At 38.4% G+C, this 20215-nt stretch overlaps 1 protein-coding gene across 3 annotated transcripts; it reads right to left on the bottom strand.

Moving 5' to 3' along the window:
* Positions 1-2709: 2709 nt before the first annotated feature.
* pxylp1 (2-phosphoxylose phosphatase 1) lies at positions 2710-18771 on the bottom strand. 3 transcript variants are annotated; one of them, XM_032545482.1, is made up of 6 exons: positions 18627-18771; positions 16736-16870; positions 11713-11901; positions 10255-10381; positions 5117-5256; positions 2710-4384 (listed from the first exon to the last, which is right to left on the bottom strand). In XM_032545482.1, the coding sequence occupies exons 2-6, from the start codon at positions 16815-16817 to the stop codon at positions 3351-3353; spliced, it is 1572 nt and encodes a 523-aa protein (XP_032401373.1). In that variant the 5' UTR covers positions 16818-16870; positions 18627-18771; the 3' UTR covers positions 2710-3350. The 3 variants fall into 3 exon arrangements, with proteins under 3 accessions (XP_032401373.1, XP_032401374.1, XP_032401375.1); XM_032545483.1 differs by lacking the exon at positions 18627-18771 and adding an exon at positions 18379-18548; XM_032545484.1 differs by lacking the exon at positions 18627-18771 and adding an exon at positions 13474-15339.
* Positions 18772-20215: the final 1444 nt, after the last annotated feature.

Genomic DNA, 20215 nt, shown 5'->3' with positions numbered 1-20215 from the left:
ATGTAACAAGGCAAAATTGGGAAATACATTTACATAGACTTACGTGGATTGCCTTCACTTTTATTTTTTTTTTAAGTCTTAGTGCGTGACATGCAGATAAAGAAAAAAAACCTTGTTCAATTCACAAGCTGTGGACATGTTAATTTTAAAGACAACACTTGTAACACAATAAAATTTGGTGGTTGTAAAAGTGGTTTCACTTAGCTGGGACAATTTCTGGAAATGCCATATGGCTGTCTCCAACTGGAGAAATGCAGAATGAAAAGTCTTTGCCCTTCAAATCTCATTTGAGATGTCTGCAGCATCAATTAAGGATCCTTTCATTCACCAGCAAGTTGCGCCATACTCCCATACTGCCAGGACAAATACAACATCCATATACTGGAAATGTAATTTATTGAGCTGGTCTTGTTATTGCATTATTTCAGTCAATACACTCCTGATATGGAGGATTCTAAAACAGAAAAACGGAGACTGAGCAAGCTGAAGCACTTTTGAAAATGAGCTTTACAATGGATATCTTGTCAGCATTGTATTACGCCCCTAATGATGATGACACATGACTTGTGTAGTGGTGGGAAAAAGGCACTCGGGGTTTTTACATTTATATAAATTTACAGTGTGCTGTGCCCCTGCAGCAATGTTGACAAAGTGGATAACTGATTAAATTAGATAGACCAGATTACTCAAGGACTGTGGAACTAGTGTGCCATCTAGTGGCTTTAAAATGTAATGAGCACCTTCCATGTCTCCTTCCACTGGAACACATTGGCATAGTGAGCACATAAGCTAGAATACCATCAGAAGGTTAATTAATTTCCACAATATAGCTCAAGAACTGACAGTGATCTACAATAAAGATTCATTTCACACCCTGGTTTATATTCCAATAATTTATTTCTGTTAATTTTTCGGATAATTTTGTGGCTTACAGCTAATGAAAATGTAAAATTCTTCTCAGAAAAGTGTAATATAACATGAGATCGATAGAAACTTATTTTATTTACCCTAAAACGTTGAACATACTACACAGTGCGAATTGTAATGTACAATCAATAAATGGTTGGGGATCCCTTTGCATAACTTACAGCATCAGTGCAAATTGTATGGAATAGATCGACCTGTGGCTCCGCTGTGATGTTAATTAAGCCCAGGTTGCTGCAGCTCTTCTGTCTGGGGTCTTTCAGCTTTCTTTTAAAAATGCCTTACAGGTTCTCGGTGGAGATTAGATGGGTTTGCTGGCTGATCAAGCACAGTAACACCATAATAACTGAGCCAGCCTTTGGTTCCTTTGGCAGAGCCAAGTGCTGCTGGAAAATGAAATCTGCAACTTTCTTATGCTTGTCAGCAGAAGAAAACCACACCTTGGCACAGGTAAGACTCTTTTAACGTGTCTGGTGAAGGAGTGGCTTAAGCACAGAGAACGTAACTGTTTTAGGTTTGGACAGGTCCACATGTGGTGACGAGAAGCATCGGCTGTAGATGGACAACACATTTTGTGGATCTTGTCTAAATTCTTGAATGGGCTTTGCCCAGCACCTGTTAAAATGAACTGAATTGAAATGATTTGACTTATATGAGACAATGCATATTAATCAATAGTCAATATTGCTGTAATTACCCCAGATTTAGCAAAATGTCATTTTTCACTCATAGTCCCATAAAACACAGCATACAAAAATTAAATTTTTACAATATATAATCAATTGTGTCTGTTCCTTACCTACATTTCCCACCACTTTTTCCTTCCACTCAATTTTACATTACATTAGGTAGGAAACAGCACTATGGGAACAGCCTCTTTATAAATGATCCCCAGTGGCTTAGCTTGTCAGACTGCCAAGCATGGCAGCAGACCTACCTGTTGTGCAAGTCAAAACAAATTTCTGTTTTTAGAAAGCTTTTTCTTTTGTGGTATTATAATTTTCTCATAAACCGAGTGTTCAATAGTTCATAATCATCAAATTGAACAGATATGCAGCACTTATTGTCCCTTTACACAAAGGAAATGTCATGTTTTTTTTTTCTTTTTAAACTATACTGCATTTGTAAGAAAAACGTATTTGTGGGTCAACCAGCAGAGTTGAAAATGTGGGTTGCAACTATAAAAAAACTTGTCCATTCCTTTCAGCCAGTCCCAAATGGATTTGTAGAGACAGCATCATGGTGTTGTGCAGCCTCTTCCTCAATATTAAAACCAGATTTCAGATATAGTGAGATGAGATCAGTGACTAGAAACACTCCTGAAGTACACTCCTGATCAACATTTTAAGACCAGTTGAAAAATGGCAAGAATTTATGTTTTGATCTCAAGAAAATTCAAAGTAGAGCTTCAAAATACAAAAGGAAGTAATGGAAGAGAGAGAGAGAAAAAAGAAAAATCTGAGTAAGCATTTCAACAGCTGATAAAAGTTTAAGGACACAGCATTTAAAAGTCCAAATCTTTTCAAAAATGTGGATTCAGTATCGTTTTCTGTTAGGTATCCACACTGTCATGATCTTCTGGTGGTAAAAGGCACAAAAGCTTTTTGAACACCGGAGCTGTTGTGGTTTGATGCAGTAAGATAGTCATCTTAAACAAGAAAAATACTTGCTCTAAAAATCTAATCAAGAACAAGACCGCAGAGAAAATGCAACATTAATTTTAATGTGTACAAATGTCTGATCATAATACACCAATGTTAGATTCACAAACAATGAAAGTTTAAATAATTTTGGAATTTTATTAAATGATTGAAATAAAACCCACTGAAAATGTACCAGTTATTGTTTAGAAGAATAACAAGAGCCACACTGATGTTCAGTTAAAACCAGAAATAAAAAAACAAACAAACCTACCATGTGTACAAGTGACAGGAACAAAAAGTGACTTTAGCTTTAGCCTTACTAAGATGAATGTTCTTTAAAAAGATTAGTCATACAAAATGTTCCCAAGTAATTATTATTCCAGCCCAGTATGTGTATTTTCAACATTCCCTTCTCACTAGCCTTTATTTGGCCATGAAAATGTACAAAACCCTTTAGTTACAGAATAAAGTGCCGATCAGTTGTCCTTGAGGTATTTATCTTTTAGAGAAGGTCTCAGTAAACAAAAACGACACAAGAGCTGGTTCAGCAAAGGTTATAGGATGTTCAGACATTTATCTCTTCTCAAAAATATCTCAAGTAAGCGATTGTGCATTTTTGTCTCTTGTGAGTGGGAATGTTGAGAATGTGAAGGACCATATTCTGAAACATGCCAGATATGACGAGTGGCATGAAAGAGCACCTTCTCTTAAACTTAAGAATCTGGGGAATCACAAACACCTGACGGCTGGGTGTCCGTACCCTGCGACCTTGCTCTCAATCTGTCACCCTGAGAGCTTGTAGCATGCCTCCTTGTAGGAAGTAGCATTGACAATACTGAATATATCCTTCCTGACAAAGGTTAGGAAGTTTTTTAGAGGGCAGAGTGGTTGGTTGGTGTGGCGGTCGCTGGGATGACAGAAAGCAGTATGAAATGTCACATCCTCACCGTTGTACAGCACTCTGATGAACACTTCCCCATCTTTCCGATCTGACTTTGACCTCTCACTTTTTCCTGCTTTGTTTTTTGCCTGGCCTTGTGTTGTAGGCGGGCTTTTCCACATTTCAAAGACTATTCTTGCTGCAAAGCGAGGAAACTTGGCCTCCTCCAGTCCCAGGGCGCTAAGCAACGGGGCAATGGTGACATCATGACCTGAGGAGAAGGTGAAGACTTCCTCCCCACCCAGACGTGGCTGCCGGCCTTCCTCGTTGGCCCTAGCGACCCGCTCCATCTTGTTAGCAGTTCTGTTGAGGTACGGGTACATGGCCAGGATAGCGTATTTACGATAGGCCCCAAATCTTCTCCGATCTACCTCATCGTCCAGCTGCTGTTGCCGAATTACCGCAAACTGTGCCATAGTCAGGCATCCACCAGTACCACCATCTCCACTGGAAACACACGGGAAAGAAAGGCCGTGACACAGGTGGCAAAGCAGCGAGTCAATAGGGTTTGCAGCTCGGAGCTGGCGAGTGAGAACACCTAAAGTGCGTGCCATGTTAATGTAAGTCCTCTCCAGGTTGGAATCGGCCACTCTGAGGCGATACTGCCTCCTCTGCTCTTCCTCCAGGTACTTGCTCCTGGCAGGGCACTCGCATGCCGAGCCGCAGAACAATGTGCTCCACTGATGACGCACGGTCACCTTAGTCCAGTCGAAATCTGGGAGGAAGCCATAGAGAAAGGCCATTCCGCTTTGGAGGGTTCGGCTTTTTCCTGTAGTCTCCATCCAAACCTGGCGAGGCGACCAATCAGAGGGGAGCAGACTGTGGCGCTTGTAGGCACGTTGGAGGAGCTGCCCATTGCGAAGGTGCTGAACGATACCTGTTGAGAACAGCAAAGATTTGGATTTTAAGGAGAAAAGATTTCTACGGCATAACCAAAGACATTTATCCAGTTATTAGGGCTCTCAACATTAATGCGTTAACACGTGACAAATCTAAAAAGTTTAACAAATTAATATTACATAATGCAGATCAATCGCATTACCTATTTTGAGTTAGAAGCCTCTCTTCTGGAAAGGGCTATCTAGTTCACAGCAGCGTGTTACATGGTCTTATACTGCTGTCAACAACGGAGAGTTGTAGACGTGTTTGTAATGATGTAAAGCACTTTGAAATGCCTTGCTGCTGAAATGTGCTATACAAATAAAATTTGATTGATTGATTGAGTGAAAAGATGATCTCTGATGTTCTCACTTTAACAAAACACCAAGAGACAGATACTACGTACATACTGGAGCTGTGAATTATCCTTCCACTGAAGCACAAGTAGCTCATAGTTAAGTTAAAAAAATGTTAAGTTAAATTTTCTAACTTAACATTTGAAACAAATTTACTAACCCTTCATTATTATGACAAGCTGGAAAATGAGAACACTCTCATTCTTTAACATTTTTCAAGCTTACAAAGTCAAGCAGAGTGATTAATCACAGTGCTAGAGTGTGATTAATCTGATTACATTTTTTAATTGATTGACACCACTACTAATTACGAACAGCAGCACAGAGGAAGCCAACACATTGGGCTGAGATTTATAGCTGTCTGGTTTGAACACCTGTCTGCGTGAGTTCTCCCATCTCACAGACACTGTGGTTGGGGAGACGTGAAATGGAGCCCAGCTGTGCCTCCCAGTGGCCTCTGGTCCCCTGGCCCATGTGATTAATGAAGGAGGTTAGCAGAGGGTGAGAAGGCTGCCTGGGAAGACAAAGAAAAAAATGGCATCAAACGTGATTACTGCGATTTCTGTGAGTCGCATGTATGGTGAGTTTTATTTCACATATAGGAGTTCTGCTGCATGGTTTACTGCAATTGGGTTGTATTGAAATAAGTGTAGGTATGCTGACACTGACCCATTGCTCTTTTCATTGTGGTTGTCAAATCATACGATTAGGTTGAAAGATGCTTTTTGCAGTAAATAACTAAATCCGAATTAGCATATTAATAAAAATTATTGGCGATTTTAGATAATCAGTAAACCAGGAAAAACAGTTGAATGATGATTTCCAAACAACCTGGCTCTGAGTGAAAGTAAAATTTGCCTTCATGAATTAATAACTTTGATTAACCGCATTATTTGGAGGACCAAAACTCATTTACAGCGATGTAAAAGACTGCCAGTCTTAAAAAATTAAATATTAGTTGTTGCTATTATTTATTTGCTTTAGGAGGCTGTTCCATTTTCCAAAGAAGGACTAGTTGGTTTGGATATCTTTTTTTCCTTTAATAAATGTTATAACTTGAAAATAGTGCAGTATTTTACTAAAGTTATCTTTTATATTAAGATCTAATTATCTGTATTACCTTTGTCTCATTCAAACTCACAAATTAAAAGTGTATTATCTTTCTTGGTTAGACTTCGGATTGCTGTCTTGGTGTTAAAACGTAAGCAAATTAATAAAACTAAAATAACAAATATTATTTTAATAATTACTTGCAATAATAAATGCAGTAAAAAAATATGTTAAGTGCATTAAAATGACTAGTAGGTGGGGGAATGTGACCAGTTCCTATATCTACCAGCAGGTGTCTCTTTAACACAAGGATGTGAACTTCAACAGGACAGCTGGATGTGTGTGGGATAAATAAAAAAAACTAAACATGTAGATATAAAACGATGAATGAATTTGTTGTCTCAGGGCACATGACAATAAACAAACACACACACACACATACACACACACGCACACACACACACACCCACAAATCCCAGGATACACACATCATCATCCAGGAATGAGGAAAGCAAAAAGAGCAGTCGATTGTCCAGAAGATTAAAGAGGATTGAAGATTATAGATTAATATGAAAGAATCCGTGGGAGCTGCAGCTCAACTCAACCAGATTAAAGGTGGGTGCACGCGCACGCACAGTTTCCATAGTGATCACAGAGACATTCAGGAACAAGCCATAAAGATAGAGCAAATAAAACCTGCCATCATGTCTGACCTTACACAGTAAAGCCTAATCTGTCATCTACAGCCACCTGCTACATCAAAAAAGGACAATGAAAGCCTTTTTCTGCCGCCAGGTCATGTCAGTCATCACGTCACCACTCTGCACTGTTTGCATCATCATACTCTTATTCATTAGCACTATAATAAACACACTGTGGGCTGAGTGTGGATGTGCTGAGAAGAGCGACTTTCTGCCCTGTCAGCAGCAGATCCGACTGGTTTGAGGAGAACCGAACAATTCAGATTTAATTGGCTGCTCTGGGAGACTGGATGTCCGAGGATGGAGACGCCACAGTGGACAAAAAGCCTCTATTAGGTTCATTGTTGCCAGCTGAAGATTAGAGAGCCCAATTACATTAAGCAGGGATTATTATCACTGGATAGGATGGGAATAGATTAGTGAAGAGGAAGGAAGGGATGGGTGGAGAGATAAAAAAACAATAATGTGAATGGTGGGATTAACAGAGAGAGGCTGTGCTGGAAACGCAGAAGAATGACATAGAATGTAGAACATATGTAGAGAATTTATAAAAAGACAAAAACATTGATAAACTGATGGGAAAGAAGGGAAGGAAAGAGAGGAGATGCTCCCTGCAGATGGAAAGAGCTCAGTTAACCGCAGATGGAGACAGTGGGTCGGCAGACTGGTGCCAGAGCATTCAAACACACAAAATGTACAGCAACACACACACACATAAACACACACATCTCCTGCTCCCTGTGATGAGCTCTCTGAGAGCATATGCCAGCTTGTGTGCTTGTAATCACAGTTTGGTCAAAGAAAACAGAAGGAACTACCTACAACAACAGTTCTAGTCATACAATCATATGCATACACACACACATTACTCTTTGTATTGGAATTAGTTGGCTTCATTGTGATGAAGCAGAAATTTCACAGCTCCACCTCTCAACATCTGCTTGTGGTGAAGCTTAGGGTAATAGCTATGAGGGATTTGGAGAATGTTTGGAAGGGGGAAGACCTCCACCCTCTCAAGACTTCAGTCTTCTGATTAATTTAAGTGCAACCCATAGAAACAACACATCATAAGTCGCAGAGTCATTAGCAAAGGGGAAATACACAACCAGAAAGCCTAAAAATACCAAAAGTGTGTACGATAATATACGGAAAATGTGACCATTCCATTGTTTTTCTGAAGCAAAAAATGCAGAAACGGTTAGTGAGATTCAACGACATGAGCCCTTCTAACCCACTAAAAACAGCATAACTACTAGAAACACTTTTTGCCAAATGATTCTGGAAGAAATGGAAACATGGATTTAAGAAAAGCCACAACCTAAAGCTGAGGGATGGCAATGCAACACAGGTTACTCCACAGCTACAGCATATATCTCCAGCAAAGTCTGGAGCCAGAACCATGACAAGATCAGAAATGTTGTTTGTGAGCATAAAGTTCTTCAGATAAGAAGACCTAGTGTCTAACCATGGTTTTTTAATTGTATATCTACTTTGTCTGAAAAACACCTCTGCTGAAATCCACAGATTGTTTGGTATATAGTCCTATAGATGAGAATCAGTTTCAGTTGTGACTCAGCTTTCTTAGTGTATGAGCCAAAGGAATGGTAACTCGTACTTGACTTCCCTTCTGTCCACACCTTGTAAAACATTTGTTTGAATTAACAATTCATGGCCAGAGATGTTGTTGTAAAAACTAACTGTCGATTGAGTTGAGTGACATATGGTGTACTCAGAATAACACTTTGTCTTTCTGAGGACACCATATGTCATTAATTATAACCTTCACAAGTACGAAACTGATGAAATGTGTGTAGAAAAGTGAGACTTTCAGCTGCTTCCACACATTGCGCCTGTTTTGCACAACCACTCCACACCTCACAAGTAAAGTCTTCTGACAGAGGTGTCAATGAAAATGTGAGTGTTTATGGAAGTGTCCACCACAGCAACAATGTTGGTCAGAAATGGAGCAGAATTTACATTTAACCTAATTTTGCCAAAATCTTTGATATTTTCGTATCAGGAAAATCCACATTTTTCCATCTTTAATTGGGAAAATAGTGGCTATTACAGTATAGCATATAGCAATAGCTCCCAACGTTTAACTTGTCACACACTTGAGAAAACAGCCTAACTTCTGCTCTTAGAGCTTTGTGCTCTGGATGCCTCTTGATGGGATTTAAGAGCTAGTGTGGTATTTTAGATTCCAGGATGCATTTCTTGCAGAACTCACAGTGCTCCCTCTTGCTTTTGATTTTCTCTGGCTGGAACTGGTTCTGTTAGACATCCGGTCTCCTGCGCTATGAAAAAGCAGATAAAAAGAGTTCCCTCCCTGTCCGATTTCAACAATGCTCTCAGCTGCAGAGATGTGAAGCTGAATCAACTGACTGACGTACAAAACACAGCTTTTTAATTCTTTTACGACCCTCTCCATGTCAAGATGGCGCAGTAGAAAGTTAGATCAAGTGAATGCAGGTTGTAGCGTTCTAGTCTTTGGATTTACAGATAAAAGTCTCCTTGTGATTTGTCCAGATGTGCTGCTTTGTACAAAATTAAGTCGCTAGCTAAATCTGAGCTCAGGTACACAGCGTCAAAAGAGGATTTGTCTCAGACAATCTGGTGACCATATGGTCTGATTTTCTGGATTTAGTTTCCCTTGTTTATTTATTTATTTTTAAATTATAATGTGCCTACTCTCATGCAGAGTTTGTTTTATTTGAATTAAATGAATTCCGAAAAACTAGCTGATTTCAGATATTCTAAGCTCTAAAAGAAAGCAGAGCTGGCTTTTAATAACTGCTCATTACGAAATATTATCTGACCCTCTTGAACCAGCGGAGTGAGTGTGAGCAGACACAAAGCGCTGCAGATACAAAATGAGAGTAGAGCTCAGTGAGTGGAAAAAGATAAGGGATTTTTTTTAGCACTTTTGCTGCTTCCACCCACTCTCCCTCTCTGGGAGGCAGAAAGTGTGCGTCAGTGGCTACACAATGATGCATGACATGTTTCTTAGCCTTTGTTTGTGTTTTTCCAGCTGTAAAAAAGCGCAGATGTGCCATACCAAACTGTACCCACCCGTTGCTGATGACACATGCATTACGGCTGAGAAGCCAAGCAACTGTTACCAGTGTTGTGAGCAGAAATCCAGTTAATGTACCTCATTCAGGTTGTGATTTCAACTAAATTCAGCTGGAGCTTTTTGACAAGAGTTTTTATGGGAGAATATTAAAAGCTCTGATATATATTTGTGCCTCATGCTCTGCTACTTTCACATAAAAAATTAAATTAGAAAAGAAAAACTGTGCCTGAGAGTTAATTTTACTCACCTGAAGTAAAAAAACAACAAAAAACATTTGTTTGGGTCCAACTTGGCTCCACTCTCTGTGACAATCGTGTCTACCAACAAGGGTCTTTTTGTGCATTACTGGCATAACAAAGGCATTCTATGACTGAAAAAATTTATTTATACATGCTCTGGTAAAAAGTATCCAAACTAGTTAGGAAGTGACAAGTCATAAAATTTTCCATCTGAACTGGACTTAGCTTGGGCTACTTTGCAAAGAAGTAGCTTCAGCGTCTAAATGTGAAAAACTGGTGCAGGAGTCGTCTTTCACATGAACGTGGATCAAATACATCATTGTAATGTCACATTATGTGAAATAGTTCAAGGGATGCGAACACTCGTGCAAAGCCGTACTGTATATTTACTATGTTGTATGAGACATCATATACAAATTGTGATTGTATTCACTGTTATTGTGTACCTGCTGGCAGACAGGGTGCAGTCGATGCTGGGACGTCTGGTCTTTGGGATGGCGTAGAGAGGGTAGCGGTCTCCATGGCGAATCATCACATGAACAGATAGCAGCTTGTAGTCTACGGGGCTGTGACCTGTGACAACACAAGTAGACTTTTTTTCTGCTGTCATTTATTTTCCAACACATGTTTTATTGCTGTTTAAAAGAAATAAAAATAGAATAGTGCTCATAATCTGTTGATCCCTTTATTCTCAATGAATTACAGGCAAACTCAGCAATTTTTCTACTCTTTAATCTCAAGAGAAATTTTCTTTCATTTTAAGTTTTACTTTGCTAATAGGACCAAAAGGCTGAATACATAAAATAAAGGATGCCAAAGAAGACATAGAAGGCCGAGATATCAGCTGAAATCTGTCTGTATTTGGACAGACTTTCTGCTGCTATGTGACAATCAGCATCAGCTGATTTGATATTAACTGCTGGCCTATAAAAAATTTATCATAACTAAAGTATTGAAAAGAGTGGTATGATTATTTTTACTCAAACAAAGCCTACTTTGTTAACAGTAAAATGGATGAAAGGAGAAATATACCAGGAATCTGAAGATATGATAAATGAAAATTTCTGACAATATGACAATAGACCCTAAAAACAAGGCGAAGGAAACTTTAAATTCAGAGAAAAAGGGTTAAAATTGCTAAAATGACCAAGTCAAGAGAGATGGGAATCAGGTTCACTGCGAGGAAAAGGAGAGAGAGAGAAGAAAAGTATCTGATAAATCTCTTTGAATGTGTTCAATACTTATTCCGTTTCATTTCATTATTTCCCTTGCAAAGACATATGTGAAGTCATACTTCACATATAATTTCATTGAATGTGTGAATTACTCGGGTTGCTGCCCACATCTGGTATGAATTTTATAACAATGGCCTCATTAGAAATATCTTGTACACATAATCATGCATCTAATGAATACTGAAGCAGCATCCTGACATACATTCACAGAGTTGTTCCTGTGTATGTGTGTGTGTGTGTGCGGGGGGGGGTGTGTCTGAGTTTACAAGAGATTGAGAAGATATATTAAAAAAAAGAGATTGTGTAAACAAAAGCAACATGTAGTGGAAAACAATGTGAAGAGTTATTTGTAGTGCTTATGCAACTTGTCTCCAGCACTGCAGGATCTCTTTCACTGACCCCAACCTAGATAAAAACGTCTCCACAATGTAAAAATATGGATGATGCAATTACCAGGAATTGACTTTACCAAATTTAACACATCCCTGGAGTTCTGACACACTAAAAGTGTACTGTGGCTGAATTATATAAAGTTTCCATATGATCTAGTTCTAATTCTGGCTTTAAAAACTAGCTGGTCTCAAGACTGAACATAAAAAGGAGTTTGCATTTCCCGGCATTCGGTGGCCTTTCATAAATCCTATAGTTACTTTTTATTTATGCATTTACCTTCCCAGGCTTGTTCGGTGCGGTTTGGGGTGTTGCAGTAGCTGTAGGCCTCAAAAACAGGATCAGGCTCTTGGTTGTGATGCACAGGAAAGACTCGCTTTCTGCTTTTCGCCTGAAGACCTCGGAAACCTCCATCTGCAGCCTGGACTGTTTGCTCATCCAGCATGGGAGAGGTGGGAATCAGGTTCACTGCGAGGAAGATGAGAGAGGGAGAAGTAACAACGTTAGAGAGAAAGCAAGATCAGAACATTTTAAGTTCATGCAATAGTATACCAGCATCAATCTGTGGTAAAAAGCCTGACGTTAAACTTGGTGGTCAGTACAGAGATTTTCAGGTAATGGGACAAAGAAGAAGATGGAAAAATAGAGCAGAGTAGCAAGAATTTTAAAAAAATGGACAAAGTAGCAGACAAACGCGACTTTGTCACAGTTCCACCACATTTCACGTCCATGACAACAGTTGTGTCCCTCTTAAGACCTCACTGTTACCATGGTGTAAGAAAGACAGAGCTGCTATGGGAACTTAAACCAGCTTTTCCAAAGATCCAAGAAAAAGAAGCACAGCCCCAATGTCCCCTTTCGGAGAGCCGGAGGTCTAAATCCCACTTGCATCACACACTCACACACACTTTAGACATTCAAGTTTCAAAGTAAATTATACGAAACTTGAATGTCTAAGTTTCATTCAATGTTGCTTCCGGCTACAAAAAGAACAGACACATTCCTGCTTTGATGACGACCTAAATAGATTATGTAGTTCTGATTATTGCAACATTCAGGCACAAATCAGACTCTGAAAGAATAAGAACATTGTGTATGCTGTCAGAAAATTCCTCTGTCTTCTCACGAGCTTATAAATCTCAAGGATTTTGTGCTAACATTAATTTCTCTCTTGCCCCATTTCTAACCAGGCATGGTCAGTGGTCTGGCTGTTTGCCCACTGTGCCAAAAGGGTGGGAAAATACACATAAACACATACAAAATTGTCTTTCAAAAAAGGGATAGTTGACATCAAAGCACCAAACTGAAGACCAGTTTTGGTAGAGAGAAAAGAGAAAAACATTAAATCAAGAAAATTAAAATGATTGAGTTTCTTGTAATTTATTGTGCAATTAATTGATTTATTGTGACAGGCGTAGTTAACCGACTGCAGTAATTGCACCTGGAATGAATAAGCATTTATTTCTGAGTTGTGGATGTAAAGAGTATCCTTCTCCTTTCTAAAGGTAGGTCTGATTGGTGCATCTATGTTAGAGTGACTGCTGACCTAAAACCTGTTCTCTCCTTATTTCATGTATCCAAAATGAAATTAAAAAAATGTGTTTATAGCAATATATCTAATGGCAGCAGTAGTAAAGAATAAAGCACATAATGCTTTATTTTTGTCAAGCAAAAGAAAAATAGTGATTCTGATGTTTTTGCTAAAGATAAGCACAGTTTCATGTTGCCTTCTTTAGCTAGTTTTAAATTAAAACTGACAAAGCCTACAGTATAAAGTAACGTTAACACTTCAATCTTAAAAGTAGCTGATACACTGGTACATACTAGTATGAGTATCAGTTCCTCACTGGCTACCTTAATCAAGTTATTGTGGTATACCAGAGCGAATAAATTACACACCACTGAAAATGGTCATCTAGGCACAGAAGTTTACCAAAACCCTGGAGCTACGCCTTAAGAATTACAACCATATAGCTGTGAAAGTCAGCAAACAATAAAAAAAAAGAAAAACTCTGTTAGAACACATCTGTGTAAACTCACCAGAAACGATGCAAAAGAAGAAAAGAAAGTGCCCAGTAACACTGGAGACCATGCTGATAGCTGACTGCTGCAGACACACACACACTGGAGCTCATTCACTACCATAACCTGTTCCCCATACGCAGCCACCTCCCAAGCCACCGTCCAAACACAGACCTCTGCAGACTGGCCAAACTTCTCCAGACCAGCTCTGCCACAGTCCCATACACAATGGAGCTTTTGAGATCTCATTCTCAGTTCGAATGGGAGCACAGGAAAGCTGCATTGGGCTAGCTGGAATACATACACATTCATGGGTCTACACAAAGTTTGGCTGCGCTATTTAGAACATCTCCTTCCATCACATTAGAAATGAAAAGGGGCTTAATTAGAAGGTTTTATCCAAAGGAAAAACAGAATTTGGGTGATGAGGGAGGGCTGGTCATTAGCATGTGAATACTTTAAAACTAAACATGGTGAAAAGCTTAGATCCTACTTTTGAATAGGATCGGGCATGAAAAAAACAACAACACACCAACAGAAAACTACTTGCTTTCTAACTACACCACAGCTGTAATTAGAGGGTAGGAAAGCACTTTGATAAATGATCCAAGTGCACACCCAAAAGCTGAAACACTAAAACTAAAGGAATTGCAGGTGCAATTAAAGATGACTGTTTTTTTCTTAAATAAACAGCTCTACCTAACCTCATGTCTAGGGGTTCGTCAGTAAGGAGTAATCATGATTCAGGGCAGCTTTTAGTTTCACTTCAACAACGAAATAAGGACTTGGTAGAAAGCACAAACAGCAGTATTCCAGCACATTCTGGAAAACGATGGAATTTAAAGATGGTCTGGATGTGTGTTTTCAGACTATTCCCTGTCACACTGTCCAACTGAGAATCTATCAGTAGGTCTTTCCATCAATCCATGAAGCTGGTTTATCCAACCAACTGTAAAGTTTGTCCATCCATCCAGATTCTGGCATGTGCTGGACTGCCCTGAATGCCTCCCTGAAGCTAATGTTGATTCAATAAATGACACCAACATTAGTGACTGTAAAGCCATTTGATGTAAAAGGCTGACAAAAGCTAGTGTTTCCTAAGGGGTAACCATGGCAAAAGGAGGACGGAGGCAAGCCTTATTGATCTTTAAAGTAACTATTCTGCTCTTTTCTTTTAATTAGAAAAGAGAATAAGTCAGCTTCTTTACTAACACTTTTTCTTGGTTATGAATTAAATCAGTATAATTAATACTTTTTTGTAGTATATATTTTTATATATTATCCCTCAACATAAAATTATTGCAAATTATCACAGTAAAATAAATGAAGCGGGACAGTTTGCGAAAGACAAAACAAATCTGTCATTCCCAAAAGGTTTAGCCAAAACTGCAGTCAAGGTTTTACAAAATTAAGGTATAAAGAATCAACATTTAATTTCGAATCATGTATTTCAAGTTTCATCAGCGTCTACATTTGAGATTTTGAAACAGAAGAGAACAAATTTAGTCCAAATTGCTTTGAAATCTGTGAAATACGCCTTTGGTTTATTTGCTGAAACGAAGATTCAAATTAGATGCTAACTTCAGGGTGCTGAGGTGTACAAACGTTTCTTACAGCGTTTATAAGAAAAAGAATAATCAAAGACATTTAAAGTACATCTGAATTGCTCCATGTGAAATACATTTGTGCTTGATCTGATCCTCTTGAAATGTCTTGCTTATCTTTTATTCCTGCCCAACTCTTCTGCAGAACACGGCTCTGATTCCCTTCTCTTTTACTGATTCACTTCTTTGTGTTTCTCTTGTTCTGTTTTAGCCACTTTAACCACAGTGTGCTGCACCACTCCTCTCTGAGATGTCCACGTCCTTTCGTCATCCTTGTCCCCTGGAGGCAGATGGACAATCTTTTGATAGTAAAGACCATCAATAAGCAATAAACAGGTGATCAGACTTTTCCATTAAGTGCAGCGAGTCAAAGAGGAAAGAGCAGTGAAGAACGAGACAGACTGACGACACGACAGTCATTTATTAAACATGAAGAGAAAATCCCCTGTTTCTCTCCTGGGCTATTCCTGGATAATGGTTCAATTCTTCCTCATGTATAAATAAATTATGGCAACTATTTTCTCCCCTACAAAACTACTGAAATGAAATACGCAACAGGCATGATTAGCATAAGCCAAATGCACTGCAGGTGACTGCAGTAAAAAGCGAAATGAATAAATGCCATTTGGGGCCGTTTTATAGGCAATATGATATAATGTTATGAGCAGCTGGTGTTTATAAACACCAATAAGAAGTTGTAAATGTTGGCAAAGACCTGTCAAGAATAACAAAACAGCATTTATAAATTACACTTATTCTATGTTAAACAGTCTATTTGCAGAGATAATGTGACAAACATCACCTTCATTTGTCTGCTTAAACTCTTATACTGCACTGGGAACTTTCATGTGAATAAAATGGAGTGGTACAAACACTTCATATAACATACAATTTCAGTTGCATGATGATTGATGACGAAGTGTCATTATTACACATCAATTATGTTGGTTCAAAAGCAACTCTAAAAAGGTAGATTTTAGTCCAGATTTAAAGAAATTCAGTATTTCAGCTGTTTTGCAAAAAAACTGAAGTCACAACAGCTGAACAACTCAAACTCAGATTCTGAAGTCTAAAACAGCAGCTCTGAGTCACTAGATTCCATTTTAGTACTTCAAATAAACATAAGTAGCATGTGCCTAATAGCACGTCTGCCCTGGGAAAACCGCACATTTACTTGAAAACTGCTGAACTGTGAAGTATATAGGAAGGACAAAAGGTGAATTTCAACACAGAATGAATCCAAGTAACAATCATGATCTCTAAACTTTCTCTGCATCAACCACTACTTTTGTTAGACCTGCACATTTCCACCAGTGCACAGCAGTTCATCTACTTTTCCTTAGTGTTGGAGGTTTCCCAGCATTCAGTCAGCTCTACATTCATGCACCTTCTGTACAAAAAGACATAATTCTGTGCACCTCAATGTGCAAATAACGGAGATGGTGGGAGGGAAACAAAGCATCCAGAGAGGCCCACTGCTGGTGCTGGGTATTTATAGGAATTCTACTGGGAATTCTGCTTTGTTTTTGCATGAAAGGAATGTCTAAAATAAAACAGCAATGAGAGGATATACATGAATGGTTATTCCAAACGGCAATAAAAAAAACGGGAATCTGACCACGGCTCCTGAGTAACAGAAAATGTATATTTATATAAATGCACACGGGTCGACTTACAGAACTGAAGGCTGAAACTGAGGACGGCCAGCACCGCCCCGCCCACCACCACCAGGAAGAGGAAGCGGTTACGAGCCAGCATCTTGGAACCGGTTGGCGTTTCTGTCCATCAGCCATCCAGACTACATCTCATCCCTATAAACACACAAACAAAAAAGAAGAGATTAAACTACATTTTTTATTTACAGCAGCTGTTGTTTTGTTGCACATGTGATAAATATGTGCAACAAAATGACTGGAATCTAAGAGTAAACCCCGACTCTTTCACTTCACAATCCTTACAGACTTTCTTAACACCGAAACCAGCGATCATGTTAATACTCACACTCCCAAGTTTCAATCCTATAACAGGAAAACATGCTCTGAGAACACAGAGCAAAACATAAAGATAAATAAAAAGGGTGCATGTTTTTAAATGATTAAAAATGTCTTCATAAAGCGAGAAACTATTACTCCTGCTAAATATCAACCACTTACATAAACAATCCAGATAGTTGTTCAACATTGTGTATCAGGTTAATTCCAACCAACTCAAATGTGTTGCATAGTCCATGCAATAGGTTGCATTTCCAGACTAAAATTAAGGCTACATAAAATACATATAAAAAATAAATGTGCTATTTTATTAAAGTAATCATATATATATACATATATATATATATACTTACAGTATATATAATTAATGTGACTTGTACCATTTAACCATTTAGAAACTTCTGCAGAAAAGGGCTAAAATTAGAAACAAGTCTGGACTGAACTAACGAAACGAAAAAGCCAGTGAGAGGCCTCGACCTTAAAGCCTACCATTACAGTAGGTGGTGTAGAAATGTGCCCAGCACTCAGTAGTGAAGCTACACCACCACCGAAAACCATAAATATGACCTTCCTGATTGGTTCCCTGAACACAGTCGCCCACAGATTCAGGATATCAATGATCAAAAGCAGAAATAAAAGTTAATTTGTTTTAAGTTTCTTCTGTATGACTTAATAAACTCGTTAATTAACGAGAGACTGCTAAATTAACTTTATGAATCACGCAAGATAACAACCACTAGAGCACAGTGAAATGATTATTACGAATTTATAATGAAACGTAATGAACGGCCTGCGCACGAGCAAGAGAAAAAAAAACGGCCATCTCTTGAGGCAAAAAAGTCAGGGAATTTTTTTTTCTTTATATAGACACTGGAAAATACATCAGTAGCTTTCACACAGAAAGCGCAGCATTTTATGCGGATAATGTGGGAATGTTCTCCCTCTCTAGGGAACTCAAACAGTCCTTCAGACTGCGTGGAGTCTTTCCTTCACTTAAAGAAACACTGAAACTCGATATGGTTAACTGAGTCGATAAGCTGCCCTGAGAACAGTCAGCTGGTTAACTAGTTAGCTAGCAGTTAGCTAGCTGACGTTCACTATACTTTGCTACATTAAGCGTAATGAACGTCACCCTCCGCTAAGGACGTTATCATACTGAGTCGCAACAACAGAAGTCACAGACTTCCTTTCATGGTGAATCTACATTGAAGGAATGAACTCAGATTCCATTCTGATGAAGCTTTTATGTTTATTATCATTCTCATCTGTACAGTCAGATTTTACCCCGCATACCACACTGACGTAGTCGAGCGTCGGACTTTACTTACCTGAATTATTTGATCGCACACGAACATTTCCGCCAACTTTGCTCATCGCTACTTGTTGCTTCCACCTAATATAAGTAGAAACTCTGCACCGACAAAAAAGGCTTTGTGTTGTGGAGGAACAGAGCCAATTAAAAAAAAAAAAAAATGCCACATCAACAACCGTGCACACTGCAGCAGAACATGGTCAAAACACCAGAAGATAATAAAGCTCGAAAACACAAACTGACATCAATAATGGGTCTCTTTACCTGCAGATTGCAGTGACGGATCCTCACATAGTTACTCGGATAAGCACGACTGCTACTCAAATCCAGCGCTCCGGTTTCTCTGTTACACCTGACTGCCTGCGGAGAGCGGACAGCAGAATCAAAGTACAATGGATGGATGTAATGCAAAATGAGACTTCCGGGGGCGTCCTTTCAAAAGAAAAGAAGAGGCTTCATACTTTGACTGTCAAGACAGAACAGCTAAGAGTCCACTCTTAGTCAGAAGTGATCATTAAAATAAATAAATAAATAAAAATGTACAAAAAAATCAGATTGTTTCTGGGGCTTTTAACTTATATCAGATCTGCCTGAAATTTCTTGAGTCACATTTGAGGTTATTTTCTAGTGCTCTGTAAACAAGAAGTTTAGATTATTTATTTCCATTATGAAACTAAATGAAGCAGTGCCCTTGAATAATGATTGTATCTGCTTTTATTTATTTTGAAAGTCAAAACCAGAATGATTGAATAAAAAATGTATTTAACTCTGATGTGGCAGTTCTAGTTTTTAATGGGTAATAAAGCTCTGGGAGCTGAAAAGGGAGAAACTGCTTCTGTCCAGAAACTTATTATGAAGTGTTTCTGAGGTATTCATAGTCCACTGCTTTTAATTGTCAGATATTTTAATGTTGACCTTGAAAGTGTCTCTCAAGAGTAAACCACAGTAGGGTACATGTAGAAAAAAATGAGGCCAAAGGATATGAATTTTATGTTTTAACTCCTGATCCCTTTAATTGTGTAAAAATAAAATGACATTGGGTCTTGACATCCAACTAAACTTTGTAATTATAAGTTTAAATATAAAAGCTATAAACAGTGTGCAAGTAAAATCGTGTGCTGTGATCATCATAGCAGTAAAGGATGCAGCACAGTTGTAAACGAATGTAACTGAAAACTAAGACTTTGAGGCTGACTCTTAGCGTTTATTTTGAAACACATTTTTGGTTCTCCAGAAAGGCTCTAACTCTTTCTCTTTCTAACTTGACAACAGAGAGAATGAGCTCTTTTTATATAGTTTGCGGACTCTTGGCCAAGGCAAAAGCCCAACCTAACTGCCCCATCTGCTGGACTATCTACAGCGATACATGTGTTGTCTTTTTAGTATTAATGTTTCAGATACTTTAATTTATTATATTTCACAGTGGAAATATTTAATTATTTTATATTATTTCAAGCATTTTTGTTAATAATATATCAGATAAATAGTTTATTTCCCTTAATATAGGATGTTTTTTTTTAAAGTGAATGAAACATTTTGACATACTGTGCACAAAAAGCACAAAAGATGATTCTTTTTGGTAGATATTGAAAATTGTTGACCCCATTAGCATCACAGATCGTACTGAGAGTCTTACCATGGTCTAGAAGCATCAGAAAATGATCTTTTTGGTTGCTATGACCAGAGTTTTGCCTCTGCTAATACCTGACGTAAAATTGTTATCAGGGTTATCTTCTTTTAACTTTGCATTTGTATTGTTTTCAGACGTCTCACTTGGTCATTATGTTTTCCAACCAGAGAAATCAGTTTGTCTTGTTTCCTTGTGTTCGTAGTACAATTCTTGCTCCAAGCAA

This window comes from Xiphophorus hellerii, chromosome 18, assembly GCF_003331165.1.
Source record: "Xiphophorus hellerii strain 12219 chromosome 18, Xiphophorus_hellerii-4.1, whole genome shotgun sequence".
Classification (NCBI taxonomy): Eukaryota; Metazoa; Chordata; class Actinopteri; order Cyprinodontiformes; family Poeciliidae; genus Xiphophorus; species Xiphophorus hellerii.
This window is presented reverse-complemented; position numbering and strand designations above follow the sequence as displayed.